Consider the following 20,174-nt stretch of genomic DNA (forward strand, 5'->3'; position numbering starts at 1 on the left):
CAAGGAAAATTACGAAGTTTGAAGAAAGAGGGGTAAAGAACCTTCCAGCAAGTGTCCGTATAGTTGTTGGGATGTAAGGCTTATTAGATCTGGAAGAAAACAAGAAGAAATGCTAAGAGCATTTGTAAATGTCTGTAAATTTGTAGTTTTGTTCTAACTGTAGCAAGTCTTACACACATAACACACGGGGGGAAATCACAACACAAGCCTCTTAGGTAAAACGATAAAGTATTTAAGTTGAAGACCAATCAATAAACAAGATTTATCAGGACACTAAGAGCGTAACTGCAAAACAAGGGGAAAAGAAATGTTATTTCTTTGTGCTTAGATGTCTTACAAATCAGCAAATAGATACTTTCAGACTGTTCCCAAGATTTCACAAGCATGAAGAATGAATATGAGGCATTTCTGCATGAAATGTGTGGTTAGTGGAGGATTTCATGTTTCAACAGTGGCATTTGGGGCCTGGTTTTGCAGTCCTTGTTGCTACAAATGAGGCTGTTAGAATTCATAACAGCTGGGGGAATGAGTAAAGATCCTGTGACCAGATTTTGATATGGTGCTGTTGTGCTTCATACAGAGATACATACAGGAATATAAAGTGAAATATTTATTCTTTTTTTGATGCATCCATCAGTAAGTGAGTTAATATTAGTGTAGTAACATCTACATAAGTTCTGTAAATAAATTTAAATATTATTTATTCTGAATCTCAGTTCAAGTTATATTCTAGTCCTTGCCCTGGGTGTTGTTTACACATTTTGAAGTAAGCAGTTGCTAGAAGAAAATGTGTATATGTAATCTAGATCATGTCCTTCCTCATAAGTACTTAACCAGAAAAAAAATTTATAGTACCTTGCAAAATCACTGTAGAAAAGGCTTTTATTCATGGACACACAGCTGATTTTGGAGGCATTTTGACAGCTGCAGTCTTCAACAGGGATTCTTGAATTTCACCTGCAAACCACACTAATCACAGAAATCTTTTGAATTCTGGAGCAGAAAGGCTATTTCATTTCACACATTGGGGCTGCCTTTTAGCTTGCTCAGTCCTGTGAGCCTAGTGCATTGCTGTAGCATGATTTATAGTTTTCTCAGTCTGCTTCAACTAACATATTTCTCAATTTAGTAAAAGAAATGCCATGCAGTAGTGTGGTTGAGAGTTGTTTATGAAGTTAATGCTCCACATAACAGCTTCTTATAGTGAAAGAAATCCTCTTTTGATTCGACTTAACTTTGATAATTCGGAAATGTCTTTCTGGGATCTCTGTGTGCAATCGGTTTAGAGTATGTTATTGCTGACTGACCTTTAAGTACATTAATTTTTAACTTCCTTTTCATTTCCCTCTGTTTCCAGGAAATTGAAGACCATGTGGCATTTTTAATAACTGTTCCAACAGCCCTAGCAATTTTTTTTGCTATATTTATCCTTGTCTGCGTAGAACCTGTATTTAAGAAGCTGCTTCGTATATTTTCTCTGGTGGTCTGGGTGTGTCTTGTTGCCATGGGATATCTCTTTATGTGTTTTGGAGGAATCATCTGCCCCTGGGACCAGGTGAGACTGTCACTATTATTAATTTTACTTACATTGGGTACATTTACAAGAACTGTTCTATGCAAAAGCACTCACATTAATTTTTGTGAGATATTTCATAAAAAGTTTTCGTGATTGCTTGCATGCTGAAGCTTTCCACATCTACTTCATAAACACTGAACTGATGGGCATACTTAAGATGTGGGAAGTTTTGAAGATTTTTAATTTTATATTTTTAAACTCCTTTGTATAATGAACATTTGATTCCAGTCACCAGCTTCTTTGTATGGTGAATATTTAATTCTAGTGGCAAATTAGCCTGGCAGAAGTGCTAGTTCTCTTCAAGAGCAGTAATGCTGTCTTCCACAGCTTGGTGTATTTGAGGGCTCAGTGCAGGCTTTCTGTGGTCTTCAAAATGTTATCCACCAACACCTGAGAATAAATGGACTGAGAGTTTCTTTACATTTCCAAGGAAATGAATGAGTGGAGAAGCAAAATTGTTAAAATTTTGTAATAAAGACAAAGCAAAAACGTAACAGCATCTGAACAGCAGCACTTTTGAAATACCAATAAATGATGTACGGTATCCAGCATTGCAACTCATTGATTCTTCTGTGTTCTGCCATATCCTTTTCTTTTTCCTAAACCTCTCTGCATTGAAATACTCCTGATATAATAATTGTAAAACTCATCAAAAGATGGAAAAAAACATTAAAATATATCAATGTGTCCTCTCAAAATTTCATGCTGAGCCCATGAGTTTGCTGTAACCTTTAAATGGTCCTGCTGTATCTGGGGTCTCTTTTAGGTCTTTAAGATAAACGTGAAAGAAATATTCTGACTTGGTGTTCAGATCTTGCAAAGGCTTATGCAAATACTGAACTTTAAGTATGCAAATAACTCCTTTAAAATCTTTAATTCAAATTATTTAAATTAGTCATGTATGTTGGTAATATTAGTTTTGGAGCCCTTACCTCTCTGAGTGACTTTTCTTATTTTCTTGGAAGTTTCAGGGATTAATTAGCTACGAAACTGCTTTTCTGTTGTTGTTTTGTGGCTGTTTTGTTTTGGTTTTTTTTTAATGTATTTGAAAATACCAAACCCAGCCACACTTGCATGTAGTAAAAAGCAAATAACAAGATGCAGTATTTTTCTAGATACAAATTCAGCATGGGAGCCCCTTTATCTTTGTGTTATCAAGTGTGGATAATGCACATGGTTTTACTTTTTTGTTTTATTCATTTTCATTGCCAGTTACAAGATGTCATACTAGAATATTTCAGGCTTTGAAGCTTAGATGCAAATAATAGACATTATTTTTTCACTGCAAATTCTCCTGAGTTTAATTTTGTTATTTGAGAGAGATGTTAATGATTTTCAAAAAATGTGATATAAAAGCAATCTAAGAGGGATGCTGGTGTCTTGGTCCTAGGGTTGTATTTGTCTTGCCTTCCTTTTCTCTTAGGAAAAAAGTGGGAATTGCCACAGCATCCAAGGAACATGTCTGGCTGTGAGAGGCAGGAAAGGCTGCAGAGCTCCAGGGAAAGACGTCTTCCTGCAAGCTGCCAAGACACAAGTCCTGTGCCTTTAGTCTGTGCCTTGGTTTGCTTGAGGCAGCGGCTTTGACAAGAGCTGCACAGGCTCCAGCCCCAGCTCCAGTCCACGGTGGGCAATGGGTTCCCAGACAGCCTGGGCCTGGCTGCAGATATGTGCCTGAACACCACCACGCAGGTGGTGTTGGCATCTGGCAGGAGAGGTGCCCGTGTACACACTGCTAGGAGGTACAGGTTGTGTGGCTCCCTGCAGTGAGACCATTAGTTTCCCCCCAGACCAATTTCTTTTCCCTCTTTGAATAGCAGTGCTGCTTTGGTGATCACTTTTGTAGGCACTGTGTGAGTTAAGACTAAACTACAGAAATACAGGAACCTTTCTGGGGATTTGGCATCTTACAGAACAGACTAATTGCAGGTTTGATGTTCTTGAATGTTTGTGAAAAAGGCATGAGCAGTAAAACGCTGCTGTACGTTCCTGTGATGCTCATGTTTTGATTGCTCTGCATCAAGAATATGTAGGTCAATAGTCATGTTCTCTCTTATAATTAAACATAAAAGTAATTCTGAAAAATCCTTCCTCGGTGATCACAGAGTTTCTTTGTTGAATTTTTACATATAGTGAATTCTAAAACCATTTTGCTTGGCTTATTGGGGTGGTTTTTTTGTGGTTCCTTTGTGCCTTTTATGAAAGAAAATAACCAAGATGCAAAATATAAATTAGTTCTGTTTCAAATACGTCTTTGTCAATATCGCTAATTAGAAAATTACAAAAATAAAAAGAGTCAGTTCATGACACTTACTTCCTAAACAAGTGCTTTATTTTAATTTTCTTCAAATTGCAGCCTAACTTTTGTCCTAATCCAGCTGAGTTTAAAAATACTCTTTTCATCAGGTCTTTCATGTCTTCTGAATCTGAAACCTTTTAGGGATATGGCATTTCTTAATTGTACTAGTAGTTACTGAAAGATATTGTACTAGTTGTTACTGAAAGATAAATTTTCTGCATACCACAGTTTATGGAAAGAACATGTTATTCTTTTATTTGTGCACAAGCTTTCTCACTCTAAAAGATATCCCTGCGTGCATTACATTTTGGCTTAATAATTTTGATGTTGCTTTTGGTTGTTTGCAGCTGTATTTTTTCTCTGTTGTCTGAAGGATCCTTAGGTGTGAACTTTTGCAGCTTTTGTTTACAATAAAAATACCACTTCAGATAGACTGTTTTGGTTATGAACTCAATATATATTTAATACAGGGCAACTTCTTCTGAGCCTGAAGGCACATAGCTCAAATAGCTTTCAGGAACAGTAGAGAGCTGAAAATGAAGTCAGGACCATTGGTTTTTGGGTTGTTTTTTGTTGGTGTGGGTTTTTTTGTGTTTGTTTGTTGTTAGAAAACTGTGGGCTGATGTAAAATGAGTGCAAATCATAATTGTTTCAGCTTTTTGCTTTTACCCTGCAGACTGCTGTTATCTGTCTGCATTTCCTTGTCTCTTCTTTGGCTGCAGCTACAGTTTTGGAAAGAAAGCTATTATCGGGTAGATACCTGGCTGCTCCTGTGAAGGGGAAAGGCAATGCAGCTCTATAAGGCTACTCCATCCTTAGGGCCAGTCTGCAAGCCCCATGCTGGCTCTGTAATTGCCTGCTGAGCCTAATCCAAAGGCTGTAATTGTCACTAGGTTGTGTGAGCAAATCACAGACCCATTTATATGAGGAGCTAGGATATCTGCACTATCAGGCTTACCAACTAACTTACCCATTCAGTTACTCCAAGCTTCTTTATTCCTTCATGTGGACAATGCATAGAAACAGGTATTTTGGGAGAGTGATATAGACCACCTTAGTGAGGCAGTGGGTGGCTTTACATAAAAAAAAATGTGGTACCTGATAAACTTTTTTAAAGAATTGTGGTAACCCTGTCTCATGGCTATAAACCCAAGTTTCTGCCAGTGCTAAACTTGGCAGAGGAGCCCTTGCTTTTCACTGGTGGCCCAGGGAATTTGGATGCTTTGATAGGACCAAACGCTTACTACACTGTGTTACAGCCCAGGAGGGAGGCAGGGTTATCAGGTAGGATTTGCAAGACACCTGGCCAGTGTAGATAGGAAAGAATTAGAGCAAAGGAATTCATGCAGAGGCTTGGAAAAGAGCAATTACCTGCTGGCAGTTCTTTCCAAATCTGTGATGCAAGCAATAGTGTATGGAGATGGTTTCAGTGAGGAAAGACCCAAGGGAGATGTTTAGAAAGGTTTGTGTAGAAATCAGTGGATGGTGTGTTTGTTGGAGTGGCAGTAATGCAAGGCAGCACTGGAGAAAAATGTAACACATTGATTTTGTGATGTTAGGACTTTTCCCTACTATAGAAAAGACCACCTGTCCTTACAAAATTTAAATCCAGTACCTATCCATAGAATTATGTGTCAGGGAATGAATTTAAATTAGTTTCTCTTGTTTCGCTGACAGTGTAGTTATTGTGCAATAGTCACCTTTCCATGTCATCCTCTGACATGTCTGATACTTCTCAGCCTTTTATACAGGGTGTATGTAAATATGTCATAGCACATTGATATCAATGCATAAAAAGAGCTCTGAAAACATACAGTGGATGATCTAAAAAAGGAGGGTAATTATACAGCATTATACTAGTCTAATGAATTCTATCCTTGCTGGATTTTGGTATTCAGTTCTACTTAATTATAAATATGTTTGCACAATGCAGGCACCAGATGTGTTCCTTCTTGGCTGTATTCAGTTACAGCACAGAAATCACTTCAAGCAGGATTTGACACTTCCGTTTATGAAAAAAAAAATCCACAGTCATGTATTTAGAATATATGTTTGTCTGGTTTAGCCTGAATGCTACTTTATGAGCTGAATCTAAAGTACTTTTGGTTTTGTTCTGTTTTAATGCGTTGGTATGGAATGGTTCAGTTCAGGCGCTGGAGCAGCCCTGGTTTATGAATTGTGGGCAAATTTTTCTGTATTAGAATTCTTATTTTTTTATGCTCTCTTAGCACCTGGTGATATCAGTCTATTGTGTGCTGAGAGATAAGGGCCTGCACAGAGTTCATAGAATCATATAGTGGCTTGAGTTGGAAGGGACACCACCCACTAAAGCAGGTTGGTCAAAGCCTCATCCAGCCTGGTCTTAAAAACTTCTCTGGGCAACTCATTCTGGTGTCTCACCACCCTCATAGTAAAGATCTTCTTCCTAATGTCTAATCTCAATCTACTCTGCTCTAACTTAAAACCATTGCCCCTTGTCCTATCACCACATGCCCTTTTAAAATGTCCCTCCCCAGCTTTCCTGTAGGCCTCCTTCAGGTACTGGAAGTCCAGAAGGATTATGCCAATTGCTCTTCTCTCATCCACCAATGCTGTGATCCCATCATAAAAAGCCTCCAGTTTTGCCAGGCAGGATTTGCCCTTGGTGAAGCCATGCTGTTTGCCAGTAACCACCTCGTCATTTTACACATGGCCTAGTAGAGTCTTCAGGAGGATTTGCTCTGTTATGTGCACTGAGGTAAGACTGACTAGCCTGTAGTTTCCCAGGTCTTCCTTATCTCCCTTTTTGAAAATGGGGGTCATGTTTCTCCTTTCCCTGTCAGTGGGAATGTCACCAGTCTGCCATGACTTTCCAAATATGATGGAAAGCAGCTTAATCTGCTAGTTCCCTCAGGACCCACTGTTGGATCTTGTCAGGTTCCATGGACTTGTATACCTTCAAGTTCATTGGATGGTCTCAAAACTAGTCTTTTACAATGGGTGGATCTTCATTCTCTTAGTCCCTGTCCTTGCCTTCTGCATCTTTGATGACGTGTTAAGAGCCTTTACCATTGAAGAATGAGGCAAAAAAGTCATTAAGTACCTCAGCCTGTTCATATCCTGTGTGATCAGATCCTGCAAGCTCCTGTATTAGGCAGCAGGGCAAATCAATGGGTGTGCAGAAATGGAAGAATTTTTTTCTACAGTTATACCAGGTTCAATTTCTGCACTTTACTTGGGACCTGCCTTATGTAAAGTCAGCCCTGCCTTAAATTATTAGTAACGTGTTGTGTGGTTAAGCAGTGCAAAACAAAGGAGTTGGATGTTTGAGAAGGAATGCAGGGCAGTTGTCAGTGAAGTACCTGCAATGCAGGAAAGAGGGAATGAGTTGCTGCTGTCAGCTGTCTAGCCAGTTCAGAACCTGGAGTGTGGTGGACACTTGATGGTTTTTCATATTTAAGATTATTCAGACCATCAAGAATGAGTATCCTGAGCAAGAAACTAAATTCTGTAGGAGTGTGATTCAGTACCTTGTAGGTGAATAGTCAACTGAAAAGGGACATAAGGAAAAGCAGGAGGCATATATGAAATGGGAAGATGATACTGTGCTTTAGGAGTAGGGGTGACAGAAAAGGGAGAAGCCCACAACTCACAAGTATAAGCCATATTTGCAGTTATATTCAAGGAAGGAGAAGAACAGATGATTTTTATCTTACTATTCATTTTTTTATAGAAATCACATGCTTAATAGCAAGATATGTAAATGTATTTATCAAGTCTGATATGGCTATATCTGCATAGAAGACAGAAAAAAGATGAGCTATTAGAGACCTACCAGCAATTAAGATCAGTAATATAGTAGATTAATATAGTGAAATAGTCTGTGTACCCATGGAACACCCTGTTAACATAACTAATATGCCGTTGCTAATCTTTGGTATGGCATGACAATGCACCATGATAGCTGTTCCTAGAAAGAGAACTGATTTCTGTTTTAATTAGGAAAAGCTGTTTTGCAAAAATACCAAACCATAAATCTGTTTTAGTGCCAAATGGAAGACTAGAACCACAGTTAAAGGACATGAGCATTATTAGAGTAACTGTACATATAGGCAAGGGGAAAGGGCAAGTATTGTGACTTCAGAGGCCATCAGTGGGGAAGAAGATTGCTGGCTGAATTTCTCAGGGAGTTATCTGGGGAATGTTTGCCTTTATTAGTGCTGCTTGCTAGTGATGGAGTGACAGTGTCTCTGCTATAATAAAGTTTGTTGTTCACCCTGTAAAAGATGCCTAATACAGCAAAAAATTATAGTGCTACAGGGAAGAAAAGAATGACTTGAGGGCTACAGTAATCACAACTAGATGAAATTCAGTAATAGGAAATGTGAGGTGCCTGCATTTGGTATCTAATAGCAGAATTTTCAGCAATAGGCTGGGATTTTGTCAGTTGGAAATGAGCAGGGTCAAACAGAATGGAGAAGCATTAGCTGGTCGCTGGGTCATTAGGATATGTGTCTAGAAAATACTTATGATGGCAAAGAGTCCAGCTAAGGATGAAGGCTCATCTGGATGACTATGTACTTTTCTGATTACCTGCAATTAAAAAAGATAAACAGGAACAAATAGAGAGTGACAAGTGAGATCACCAGGAGAAAGGATAGTTTTAAGATTAGAAGAGTTTGACTTGGGTATAGATCAGCAGAAGAGTGGTGTGACTGCCATCTACAGATAATATGTGACTGCAAACATCAGATTTGAGGAGAAACTACAGAAGATAAAGCATTATTGACACATATACACACAAAAATAAATTGACCAGCCATTAATAAAATTTAGACTGGAAATTGGAATAAATTCCTTAGCCAATAGGGCATTGCATTTGTGGAATGGCTAATAACCTAAGGATAATAAGTGTTAAAATAATGAATTGTTTTTGCAGTGGAATGCTGTTCTTAGTTGAGAGTCATCCATTGTATGGTAGCAGGGAAATAGACTTCAGCGGTCCAGGAACATCCTCTTAGTTTTTTGTTGCTATGCACTGCTTACATCCAGGGACTACTGCACTAGTTTAAATGGCAGTTTGCTTTGAGCCATGCCTGAAGTTCATCTGAAAATTGAGGAGATGGATTTTCTAAGTTAGAAAAGTTAGTGTCTTATAAATGTCTTATACTTGCAGCATTCTTCTGGAACAGTAGTCACAAACACTAAAACATCATGGTTATAGAATAATTGTGATGTTATAGTGATCACTTCAGCCATTCATTATAGGGTTTATCAGGGAAGTTTAATGTAACATAAAGTAGAAGAGACTGCTGCTGGAAAAGGCTTGCCTATTTATCAGAAGAACCTTATGAAGCCCTTATTTCCTTGCTAGTTTATTTTTCTCTACTCCATTTCCTGTAGTGATTTTTCCATCTCAGAGTGTACAATTAAGTACAAAGGCTGAGCTGATTGTAGATTACATCCAGATTATTGCATAGTTTATGTGCAGTGTGACATTTGCTGTCCAAGTCATGTGAATGAATTTTGCTAACAGAAGCATTAAGATAGCTCAATTGAAATACAATAAAAATGTGAGTCTCAGATAAATATGCTAAACTGAAAGTGGTAAGATTTTTCTCTTTGATAGGAAAGAACTTAAAAATAAGAATATTAACATTTCTCATAGTACTGAAACTTAAGTAATGCTGATTTCAAATATAATCATATTGTTCAGATGTTGCTGAAGTCAGGAGGCTGGATGACACATGGAAATTAATAATTAAAGCCATTTGTAAGGCTTCTAATGTGCTTAAGAATTGATTCAACATCACAAAATAAACATTCAATAATTTCATAGTACATGCTAGTTAATTACTTGTATGATGGAGCTACCAGAATCATAGAAGGTTTGAAGGGACCTCAGAGATCACTTACTCCAACCTCCCTGCCATGGGCAGGGACACCTCTCAACTAGACTTGGTTGCTCAAGGCCTCACCCAACCTGGCCTTGAGCACCTCCAGGGAGGGGGCATCCACAACCTCTCTGGGCAACCTATTCCAGAGTATCACCACCCTTGTGCTGAACTTCTTCCGAAGATCTGCTCTATACCTATTCTCCCTCAGCATAAAGCTGTTCCTCCTTGTCCTGTTTCTAGACCCCTGTATGAAAAGTCCCTCTCCTGCCTTCCTGTAGGTTCCCTTCAGGTATTGGAAGGCAGCTGCAAGGTGCCCGTGGAGTCTTTTCCTCTCCAGGCTGAACAACTCCAGCTCCCTCAGCCTCGCCTCATAGCAGAGGTGCTCCAGCCCTTGGATCATCTTTGCGGTCCTCATCTGGACTTGTTCCAGCAGTTTCATGTCCTTCTTATGATGAGGACACCAGAACTGGATGCAGTATTCAAGGTGGGAGTCTCACAAGAACAGAGTAAAGGGGAAGAGTCACCTCTCCTGATACGCTAGCTACACTCGTCTTGATGCAGCCCAGGATGCAGTTTAGTTTCCCTTCTGGGCTAAATGAGTGTGCTGCCAGCTTATGTTGAGCTTCTCATCAGTCAGCACCCCTGAGTCTTTTTCTTCAGGGCTGTTTTCAATGTATTCTGCAACCAGCCTGTATTTGTGCCTAGGATTGGCTAGACCCAGATGCAGGACTTTGCATTTTAACCTATTGAACTTCATGCAGTTGTCACTGCCCCTCTTCTAAAGCCTGTCAAGATCCTTCTGGATGGCTTCAAGTGAGTTCACACTTTCCTCAAGTGAGTCCATCATAACACACTATCCAGAAATTCCTGTTAGCAAGTAAAATATAGGGTAGCCATGCAAGCATTTTCTTTTCATTGGAATTGTTATCCACTCAGAAATGTGACATTTTACCAGATTTCTAGGATAGAAGGTTTTGGCATCACACCGTATGAGTCTCATGGTTTCAGTTCATTGACTTTACTTGCCTGCCTGCCTTGGAAAATCTTGTAACTTACTATGGTCATCGATATTGTATGTTTCTGGTTTTGTGAATTGGGTAATGAAGGTGCGTATCATCATAGATCCTGACCTTTGGTCACCATCTGTCTCAAATCTGTTTCTGTTTGCAGTTTTCTAGTGCTGTAATAGTTCAGCTAGTGAGCTGGTACACAAAATAAAAATACAATAGATGGTGAAAATGTTTCCTACAAACTGCGTAAGAAGACTATAATTTACTCATTTGAAGGTGTTCCCTGCTTTCTGTAGCTTTTACCAAGTTTTAGACACAAATGATGCTTAATAAATCTCGGTACCTGGATTGTCAAAGGACCATGTCTCTTAGTCTAGAAGGCAGGTAACAGAATTGCTCTCCATATGCTTACATTTTGTAATAGCTAGCTGTGAACTACCTTTCAGTTTCACTTGCCAGTATACAAATCTACAGTGCTATGCAGGTATTAAGAAAAGCATTGCTTATCTTAAATTAACTTAATATTTGAAACAAAGGTCTGCAGGCCAGAAATTTGGTGACAAGCAAGCTGCTAAGTTTATAGAGCTTTATAAATGTAGGAGATAGAGACATAAAAATAGGTTGGATGTAGTAAGGCTCACTCAGTATGAGCTCTATTAGATCTGTAAGTTTTATATATCCATATGAAAAAGAAATTGTAAAATTGTAGTAATAAAATTTTATAGCTAAATGCACAAATGCAACTGCCATAGCTGTTGCTTTATGATTTAAAATGTGTTTTAAGTTCAGTTTTTGAGAATAATGTGTAATTAAAATATAAGATATATATGTGGTTATACATTATAAATTATAGGTTTATTGAGAACTAAAAAGCAGATGCGCTTTCAGGAGATTATTTGTGTTCATTTGGTGATTTGGTTTATTTTACTATGTGATTTTTGTGTGTAAAGAACTTTATATTGCTTCTTCACCAGGACCTAATTTTTGTTTTTATTGGCTTAATTCAGCAATAGACTGTGTAGAAAAATAATGGATCAAGATAACAGTCAGTTCCTAGAAAAGATTTCACTGTTGCTGAGGGACAATCCCAGAAGTATTTCATCTTTCATGATTGCACTACTTTTAGGTAATGTAGGAAACTGCTTTAAATGTTGATAGGAGAAGAGTTGAGAACGGGAAAGGCAAGAGGACTTTGAAAAGTTTCAAAAGAGAACCAGTAACTTCTTGAAAGATCCAAATCAGGCAGAAGGACACATCTCCCAGCTTCATTATTGTGAAAAGCTGAGCCTCCTGAGTCCCTATTGCAGGAACTTAGATAACAATTATGACTGTGTTTGTCTTAGAATAGCTTTGTTTCTTTTGCAAAAAATAAAAAGTGCTTGAGTTGTTAGAATAAGCATTGATTAGACTGCCTGACTGCGGTAGTTGTTCCTGCTCATCGTCACACAAGGAGGAGACACAGTTACCCACTTCCCCAGAACTTGTAGGGTGAGAAAAGCGAATGTTAAGTAGTGTAAGCAGAAGCCCAAGACTAAATGATTTGGAGGGTTTGGGGAGAGACATGTTAAAAAAACCCAAGCAACAAACCACTACCAAAACCCCTGCCCAAACCAACAAATTGAAATGCTGGAGGTTACATTCAGAGCAACCAAAAAGCCGAGAGAATTGCATGCAACCAAAAAAGCCCTGTATATTACACACTCATAACAATATGCCTTAAACTTCATGAAAGCTACAGAAAAAGGCAGTATCTTTAGAGAAGTAAAGTGAAGTCTTGTACAACTTGCAGGAAACATTTTCACCATCTCTTTTTTCTTTTTGTAACAGCTCACTAGTGGAATTACTGCACCACTTGAAACCTGCAGATAGAAGGCTTGTGACAGTGAGAGAAAAACCTTTTCAGTTTGTCAGGGAAAAATCCCAACCCTCTGTCCCTCCACATACAAGGATTCACAGGGCTTAAAAAATGAAAATTGTGTTTTCATGTGGCACATCATGCCCTGTTGTGCTAATTAAGAAAAAGGTACAGTTCTGAGGTTGTAGATAGGTGGGGGCTGGTCTCTTCTCCCAGGCAACCAGCACCAGAAGAAGAGGGCACAGCCTCAAGCTGCAGCAGGGGAAGTTTAGGATGGAGGTTAGGAAGAAATTCTACACAGAGAGAGTGATTGCCCATTGGAATGGGCTGCCTGGGAAGGTGGCGGAGTCACCATCATTGGACGTGTTTAGGAGGAGACTTGATAGGGTGCTTGGTTGCATGGTTTAGTTGATTAGGTGGGTTGGAGAATAGGTTGGATGCGATGATCTTGAAGGTCTCTTCCAACCTGGTCTATTCTATTCTATTCTATTCTATTCTATTCTACTGCTAAACCTAGTCCTGATTTTATACTGTAAACCTGCCATAAAATAGCACAAACATCTTATGTTCTTGAATTATATTGTTCTGGCAGATACAGTTTGAACAGTTTAGAACTTGGCTACATATTAATCATGTTGAATTCAAGATTTCATTTTTCTTATTTGCTTCTTGTACATACCACTTCAGTTAAAATACATTACTTTTCAGGGCATAATCTTTGCTTAAGTTGCCAAATCTGAATCTCTCCTTAAATGTTCTAATTCCTATAACACTTGACTGATTTGCAAATCTTTCTTTTCTAAGAACCGTATTCAATATGGCAGGTGGAGTGATGACTTGGATAGTAACTGCAGTCTGCCTCATTCTTCATGTGGCACTGCAAAGTAATTTGCATTTTGTAATCTGCACAGTCTCTTTCCATATCAATGCTTTCTGGATTTCTTCCATGTTGTAATATCACGATTTGTAGTTTTATCAGTTTGGCATTTCTAGTATGAATGTCCTCTGACTATTTTCGGCTTGGTTTGGTTATTTCTCAGTTCCTTTGTATTTTTTTTTCATATCTTCCTTTCACAGATTTCTTCCTAAATTTACATCACTTTCTAGTATTTACCATGACATTTGTCTTCTCTCCCACTTATTAAAGACTTCCCTTCTCCAATTTAGTTCATTATTATTAACACCCCATTTCCTTTTTATCTTACAGTCACCTGTAGTCTTCATAACAGTATTTTGTGCCTCATTCAATATGGATGAGTTTATGTAAATAACGAGTTTTAGGTGTTATTAGTGACAGTGATAGTGTTGCAAGTTCAAATATGTGAGGGCTCAGTTACAGTTCTGTCATATTCCTGTTGACCATACTTGCAATTCTTCCCCCCTCAAAAGAAGAAAAGAAAAAAGCTGTGTGGCAAGTTTTGTTCCCCCCCCTTTTTTTTTGTATTATAAGCAAGGGAAAGTTTATGGCTTTATCTTCTGCATTCTTAAATTTTTGTTTTGTTAATTTGGGATAGAATTGATCCTAAGTAAATAGGATTGTATTTCCTATGAGGCAGTATTGTATATATTTTTTATATTATGGCATTGTTAGTATTGTTCATTGAAATATTTTTCCAAATAATTTGCAGTGATTCTGAAAATTGATTAAACAGTCTCTCATATACAGAAGGTGAACATCTAAGTAAATCATAAACATACAGGTGCCTGAAAACTTCTGCTTTCTTTTTCTGTAAACACTTAAGAAAAAAAATCTTATCACAATTAAATGAGGTAGAGATTTGAGCAAGCCATTTATTCTACTGCCACGCTCTGATTACCCATTATGACTGCATATGTTATCTAATGACAATTTCTGCCAGTGTGTACATATTACTTACACAGATACATAAACAATTACAAGATGGAGTTTTAAATGGCTTTCACATAGATGAAATTACAGTCTTACTTAGGTACACATTAGGATCTTTCTCAGGTCCAATGTAGAAAAACTTGCCAGGCCTACTGGATGATGCAAGGTCAAGGGTCAAGACAACAAGAGAAGGGAGGTCTGTTGTCTTCATGATATTGGTTTTTATATTTAGTTCCATTAATAGACTGTGCTGGTGCACAAGAAAAATTAAGAAAGATCATGTTTCTGTGCTCAGATGAAGACAGGAAAGCTAAATCCCGATTGTTAACAAAGCTTTGAATGCAGTAAAGTGCAATAAATGCCAAGTGCCTATTGCTTTTTTAGCAAACAGTTTTTCTGCTTTCTGTTGTGTTTTTTCTGGGAGCTAGACAATAGATGTTCCTGGTCAGCAGTGTCACATGAGGATGGTTGAAGGGAAAGGTGAAGAAGAGTTGAGTTAAAACTGTAAAAGAAATAGTCGTTAGTTAGGCATAAGTTAGTGTAACACCATGGTAAATCAAATCCCTGGTTGAGCAAGCAGGGAAATAGAGCTTCAACTTTTGTTACTTGAATACTCAGTAGCAGTAGATAGAAATGGGATGGCAAACAACAGCCTGCAAAAATACTAAAGGAGTTGTAAAAATTGAAATGATTTTAAATACGGAAGGTCAACAATGTTGTGTAGTCTTATTTTCAGATGACTATGGTAAGGTTTCTTGCTGTTAAAGAAATTGCCTCCTAAATACACTACATCAAGTACTTTACATACTGAAATTTAGTTATTTTTAAATGCAACCTAACAGCACACTAATGTAAATATAATTGCACAGGTGTCTAAAAAAAATAATGCTAGCTAGAGGGGTAAGTGTTAGGAATAGATTAATTTTAATACAGAATATGCATAAGAAAGTCATTGTTTATAGACAAAGTCTGGTGTTGAATTCATGCAATATGAAGTTATACATTAAACTTGTCACAATTTTAGAATTTGTTTTAATTCTGGGAAAAAAACACACCAACTGTGTCTAAAAAAGTTCTCCTAATGAAATATAGCTGAAAATGCAGTGGCTTCAATGATTTACCAGTGGTTAAAATGAAGTTTTTGCTTTTCCTCCAGGCAACTTTTCTGTATATTGTTATACTTGGAATTAAAAAAAAAAACCAACCAAAACCAACAACAAAAGAAACAACAACAACAAAAGTTTTTTAGTAAAATTCCTTTTTTAGTATCTCCTTACCTGACAAAGTAGTCAGGATTAAACTGTAGAGTAGCTCAGTGATCTCCCAACACTTGTTTAAAACTTCAGTACTCTAACCCCTCCTTCAGCCTGAGCATTCTTAACCATGAGAAGCCATCACCTAAACTGTAACTGCACACTGAAAGGCTTGTAGCTGGGTCTATGCAATTAAAATGTTGCTCTAGTTAGGTTTCTTCTTACTATTAAGTAAATTATTACCTGAAGATCCCATTTTTAATTTCTTAAACTATTGACACTTTCCTAATGTCAGCATTTTTCTGACTAGAGATATTGAAGTATATTTTATGTTGAATTAATTTTCTGTAATTTTAATATTTAGGACTACACATGCTATGTTGATTGAAACATCTCAGATGGGTGTGATTTAGCAAATAATTTTGGTTGAGACTCTTGAGGGCAGGAGAAGTAGTGGGTCACACAAGTCTATTAATGATGCAGTTGAACTTATTTATAATTTCTGAAGTGTTTCAAATTGCCATTTCACTAATTTTCATTTAAACTTGTACAATAGTGTATACCTGAAATATTCAGACAACTTTGTTGCATTATTAGAGAGATCATAATAAAAAAAAATGGAATGAGAAAACTGAGTTATGTAATTTCTGTGAATGTGTAAAAAACAACCATAGTAGAGGAGATCAACAGTCATTACCATCACTGATTTTTGAAAGCTGGGAATCACTGCCAGTGGACCTTGTCAACAATGTAAATTGATCCTGTTACAATATTGTAGTTAGTACAGTGATGCAACCTCTGGTACTTGAATTAATTTGGATAGAGCTGAAGATACACCCCAAACTACTGTCTGTTTCTATGTGCCTCTGTGTGTGCAGGACCCCTAGAATGGGTCAAGTGTGATGAGGGACAGTGAGTCTTTCCACTGATACATCCAGAGTGGAATCTACCCCAGAATACCATCTCTGATCCAATCTCTTGATCCATCCTCTTAAGAAAAGGCCTTGTTCTGTTCCCAGTCTAGAAAACTGGCTTAAAAGCTACAAAGGACCCTGCTGTAGATTGTTCTTTAGGTCTTATTCATTAGAGTTTAAAGCTCTTGCAGTGAGAAAACAATGTTATAGAGGTTGTAATTAGATTACAACAGTTAGAAATTCCCAGGTGATGTATTGCTGTTGTCCACTTTGACATTTACATAGTTTTAATGTTGATGAACTACTGTAGAAGAGCTCAGTTGGGAGTATGTTGCAATCATTAATCCATTGTGTTTGAGCAAGTGTTTTATCATGATTATCAGAAGATATTTGTAAGAATAGAGAAGCAAAGGTAACATATGATCTAGCCTCTTTGCACTCAGGACATAATGGCTTTTCAGCTTTTTCTAAGGGAAGGGAGAACAGCTGAGGAACCAGCTGGAACAATTCCAATGTTCAACAAGGCCTGAGGCCAAGTAGGAGACTTTCCCTGGAGCAGTATCTCTTCTGAACATTCAAGATTGGCAATAGTTCAAAGCCCTCTTTGCAAAATTTCACACCCCTGTTGTCCTTTTCTTATTTCCTGAGTCTTCACAGAATCACAGAATGTTAGGGGTTGGAAGGGACCTTGAAAGACCATCTAGTCCAACCTTCCTGCCAGAGCAGGATCACCTAGGATAGGTCACACAGGAACGCATCCAGGCAGGTTTTGAATATCTCCAGAGGGGGAGACTCCACAACCCCCCTGGGCAGCCTGTTCCAATGTTCCATCCCTCTCACAGTGAAAATTTTTTCTGTCATGTTTACATGGAACTTCCTATGCCTCAACTTCCACCCATTGCCCCTTGTGCTGTCACTGGGCATCACTGAGCAGAGCCTCACTCCATCCTCTTGGTACTCACCTTTTACATATTTATAACATTAATGAGGTCACCCCTTAGTCTCCTCCAAGCTGAAGGCCCCCAGCTCCCTCAGTCTCTCCTCATAAGGAAGATGTTCCACTCCCTTCATCATTTTCGTGGCTCTGCGCTGGACTCTTTCAAGCAATTCCCTGTCATTCCTGAACTGAGTGGCCCAGAACCAGACACAGGATTTGAGATGCAGCCTCACCAGGACAGAGGAGAGGGGGAGGAGAACATCTCTTGGACTACTAACCACACCCTGTGTAATCCACCCCAGAGTGGCATTGGCCTTCTTGGCCATAAGAGTACATTGCTGGTCACCTTTCCATCCACTAGGACCGCCAGGTCCTTTTCCCCTTCACTTGCTGTCCACCAGGTCAATCTCCAACCTATACTGCTACATGGGGTTGTTCTTTCCCAGGTGCAAGGCTTTACCCTTGTCCTTGTTGAACTTCATTAAATTTCTCCCTGACCAGCTCTCCAGCCTGTCTTGTTGAATGGCAGCACAACTTTCCAGTATGTCAGCCGCTTCACCCAGTTTTGTGTCATCAGCAAACTTGCTGACAGTGCTCTCTGTGCCCTCATCCAGGTCGTTTATGAATATATTGAACAGAACTAGCCCCCGAACTGACCCCTGAAGGACTCCATTGGATACAGGCCCCCATTGACCACAGCTCGCTGATTTCTTCCCTTCAACCAGTTCTTAGTTTTGGATACATTGCTTTGGATATATTTGCTTATTTTTATTTTAAGTATCTGAGTTTCCTTGAGTTTTGGAGAATTCATCATGCCTGTTTGTTTACTAGGTCATCATGAAAGTAATGCTAAGCAGGGATCATTAAAGGGGATATTGGGTGAAAAATTATTTTTAAACTGAAGAGCAGTCTTTTATATTCTAGTCCCCTAAAAGACAAGAATGACTCATTTACATTTCAGATGAGATACAGGTAGTGTCTGTTACCAGCTTTGTTCAGATTTGTCATGAAGCTGTCAATAGGTTGCATTTGGATGAATAAAAACATGACAGGTTATTCAGTATGTTAACACTCATGTTTGTTTATCACTGATCACCCTGAATTTGCAAGAGGTAACATATTTGGCCAAATGGCATGCCATATTGCAATTATTTATTTGAATTTTTATTATTATTATTGTATTTTATTTTTATTTCATCCCTTTAAAAGCAGTAAGGGACATGGGAAAACTTCAGTATCAGCAGCCAAGACCTTTTGAATTCTGTGCTTTGAATTCTGGCTTCCCACTTGATGTGTTTTGATGTGAGAAAGAATCAATTTACCACCTGCTGAATATGAAGTTTAATAAAATGTCTTCTTTCTCCCCTGCAATAATGCCCTCTTTTAAGGTGAATTACTTTCTCTGGCATCTTCTGCATGTTTCTGTGAAAGAAGCAGCTTTTATGGCTAAGAAAGTACTGGTTTGTCTGTATTCATTGCCCAAAGTGAGGGTTTTACCTGCAGGAGAACAAATTCAGCTGTTTGTAATGACACCTGTAATTTTTGTGAAATACTGAAAATTCCTCATTGGATCGTATTTGTGGATTAGAGTCCACTGCAAGCATTTACCAGGGAGCCCTCACAAAGCAGAATCCATTTCTTGTCACAGCAACATTTTGGCAACATCTTACTTTATTGCAGTTTAGTAGTGACATAAACCATCCAAGAATAGATCAAGGTAATGCTGCACAGAGAGCACTCATGTCAAGTGCCGATTTGGGACAAAGGCAGAAGTGGCAGTGAATGTGCAAAGCCTGCATGAGGCAGGCTGCAGAAAAACCCTGCAATTTTGTTGGAGCTTGGGCAGGGTTAATGAGCTGCAATGATGTCATGCATCTAGTGCTGTTACTGTTTGCCTGCCAGTCAGTTGATCAGGAGCCACTTGTGGCAGCTGGACAAGCCTTTGCCACTGCATTAGAGGTGTGTTTGTGGTGTTGGTTGAAGTAATTAAATATTGTAAGAGAAGAGATAAGAAAGAAATTGGAGTGTTCCCATTTGGATGACGTTATAAAAGGTGTGGTTATTTGGAGTACAACTGTAATCCACACATACGTGAAAGAAAGTGGGTATATATTAGGTTAAAAAATGGTCATAATGAGCTTCCATACTATCAGCACAGGAAGAAAAGGATGGTATGTTTAGTTTGGAGCAATACTTGAATTATTTTCTGGACCAAGCAATGGGTCACTTATTGCTGAATGTGTGGAGGTGGGATCTGGTTGCAACAACTGCAGACCTCTGTGCAATAGACATGCAGTGCTCTGCAACAGCCCTGAGCACCATGAAGGAGTGTTGGGTGATACTGGCTTGCTCAGTGTTGGCTTGAGGGAGTGCTGAGGGCTGGTGGCCCTGGGGAGCAGGCAGTGGAATGCAGCAGAGAGCAGTGCTGCAGGGGCATGATGGGGAACCTGGTGTTGACATTTCCTACCAGAGGAAATCTTACATAGGATTTACAGCTGCTGGTGCTCAGGCTGAAGATAGTACAGTTGGAAAAGAATACACATTACTGGAGCTGTTCTCTTTGCCTCTTTTTAAGTATTATCAGCACTGAGCACTTCTCAGCGCTGGT

The 20,174-nt window shown here is 38.6% G+C and overlaps 1 protein-coding gene across 1 annotated transcript in view; it reads left to right on the forward strand.

The window, feature by feature from the left end:
• The window catches only part of ADCY2 (adenylate cyclase 2), a 198,611-nt gene that overhangs the window by 19,318 nt on the left and 159,119 nt on the right, over positions 1–20,174 (forward strand). The window contains exon 2 of the mRNA XM_054164461.1: positions 1,358–1,555. Within this exon, the coding sequence (XP_054020436.1) occupies positions 1,358–1,555 (198 nt within the window). The remainder of the gene's footprint in view (positions 1–1,357; positions 1,556–20,174) is intronic.

Source organism: Dryobates pubescens, chromosome 9 (genome assembly GCF_014839835.1).
Source record: "Dryobates pubescens isolate bDryPub1 chromosome 9, bDryPub1.pri, whole genome shotgun sequence".
In the NCBI taxonomy this organism is placed as follows: domain Eukaryota; kingdom Metazoa; phylum Chordata; class Aves; order Piciformes; family Picidae; genus Dryobates; species Dryobates pubescens.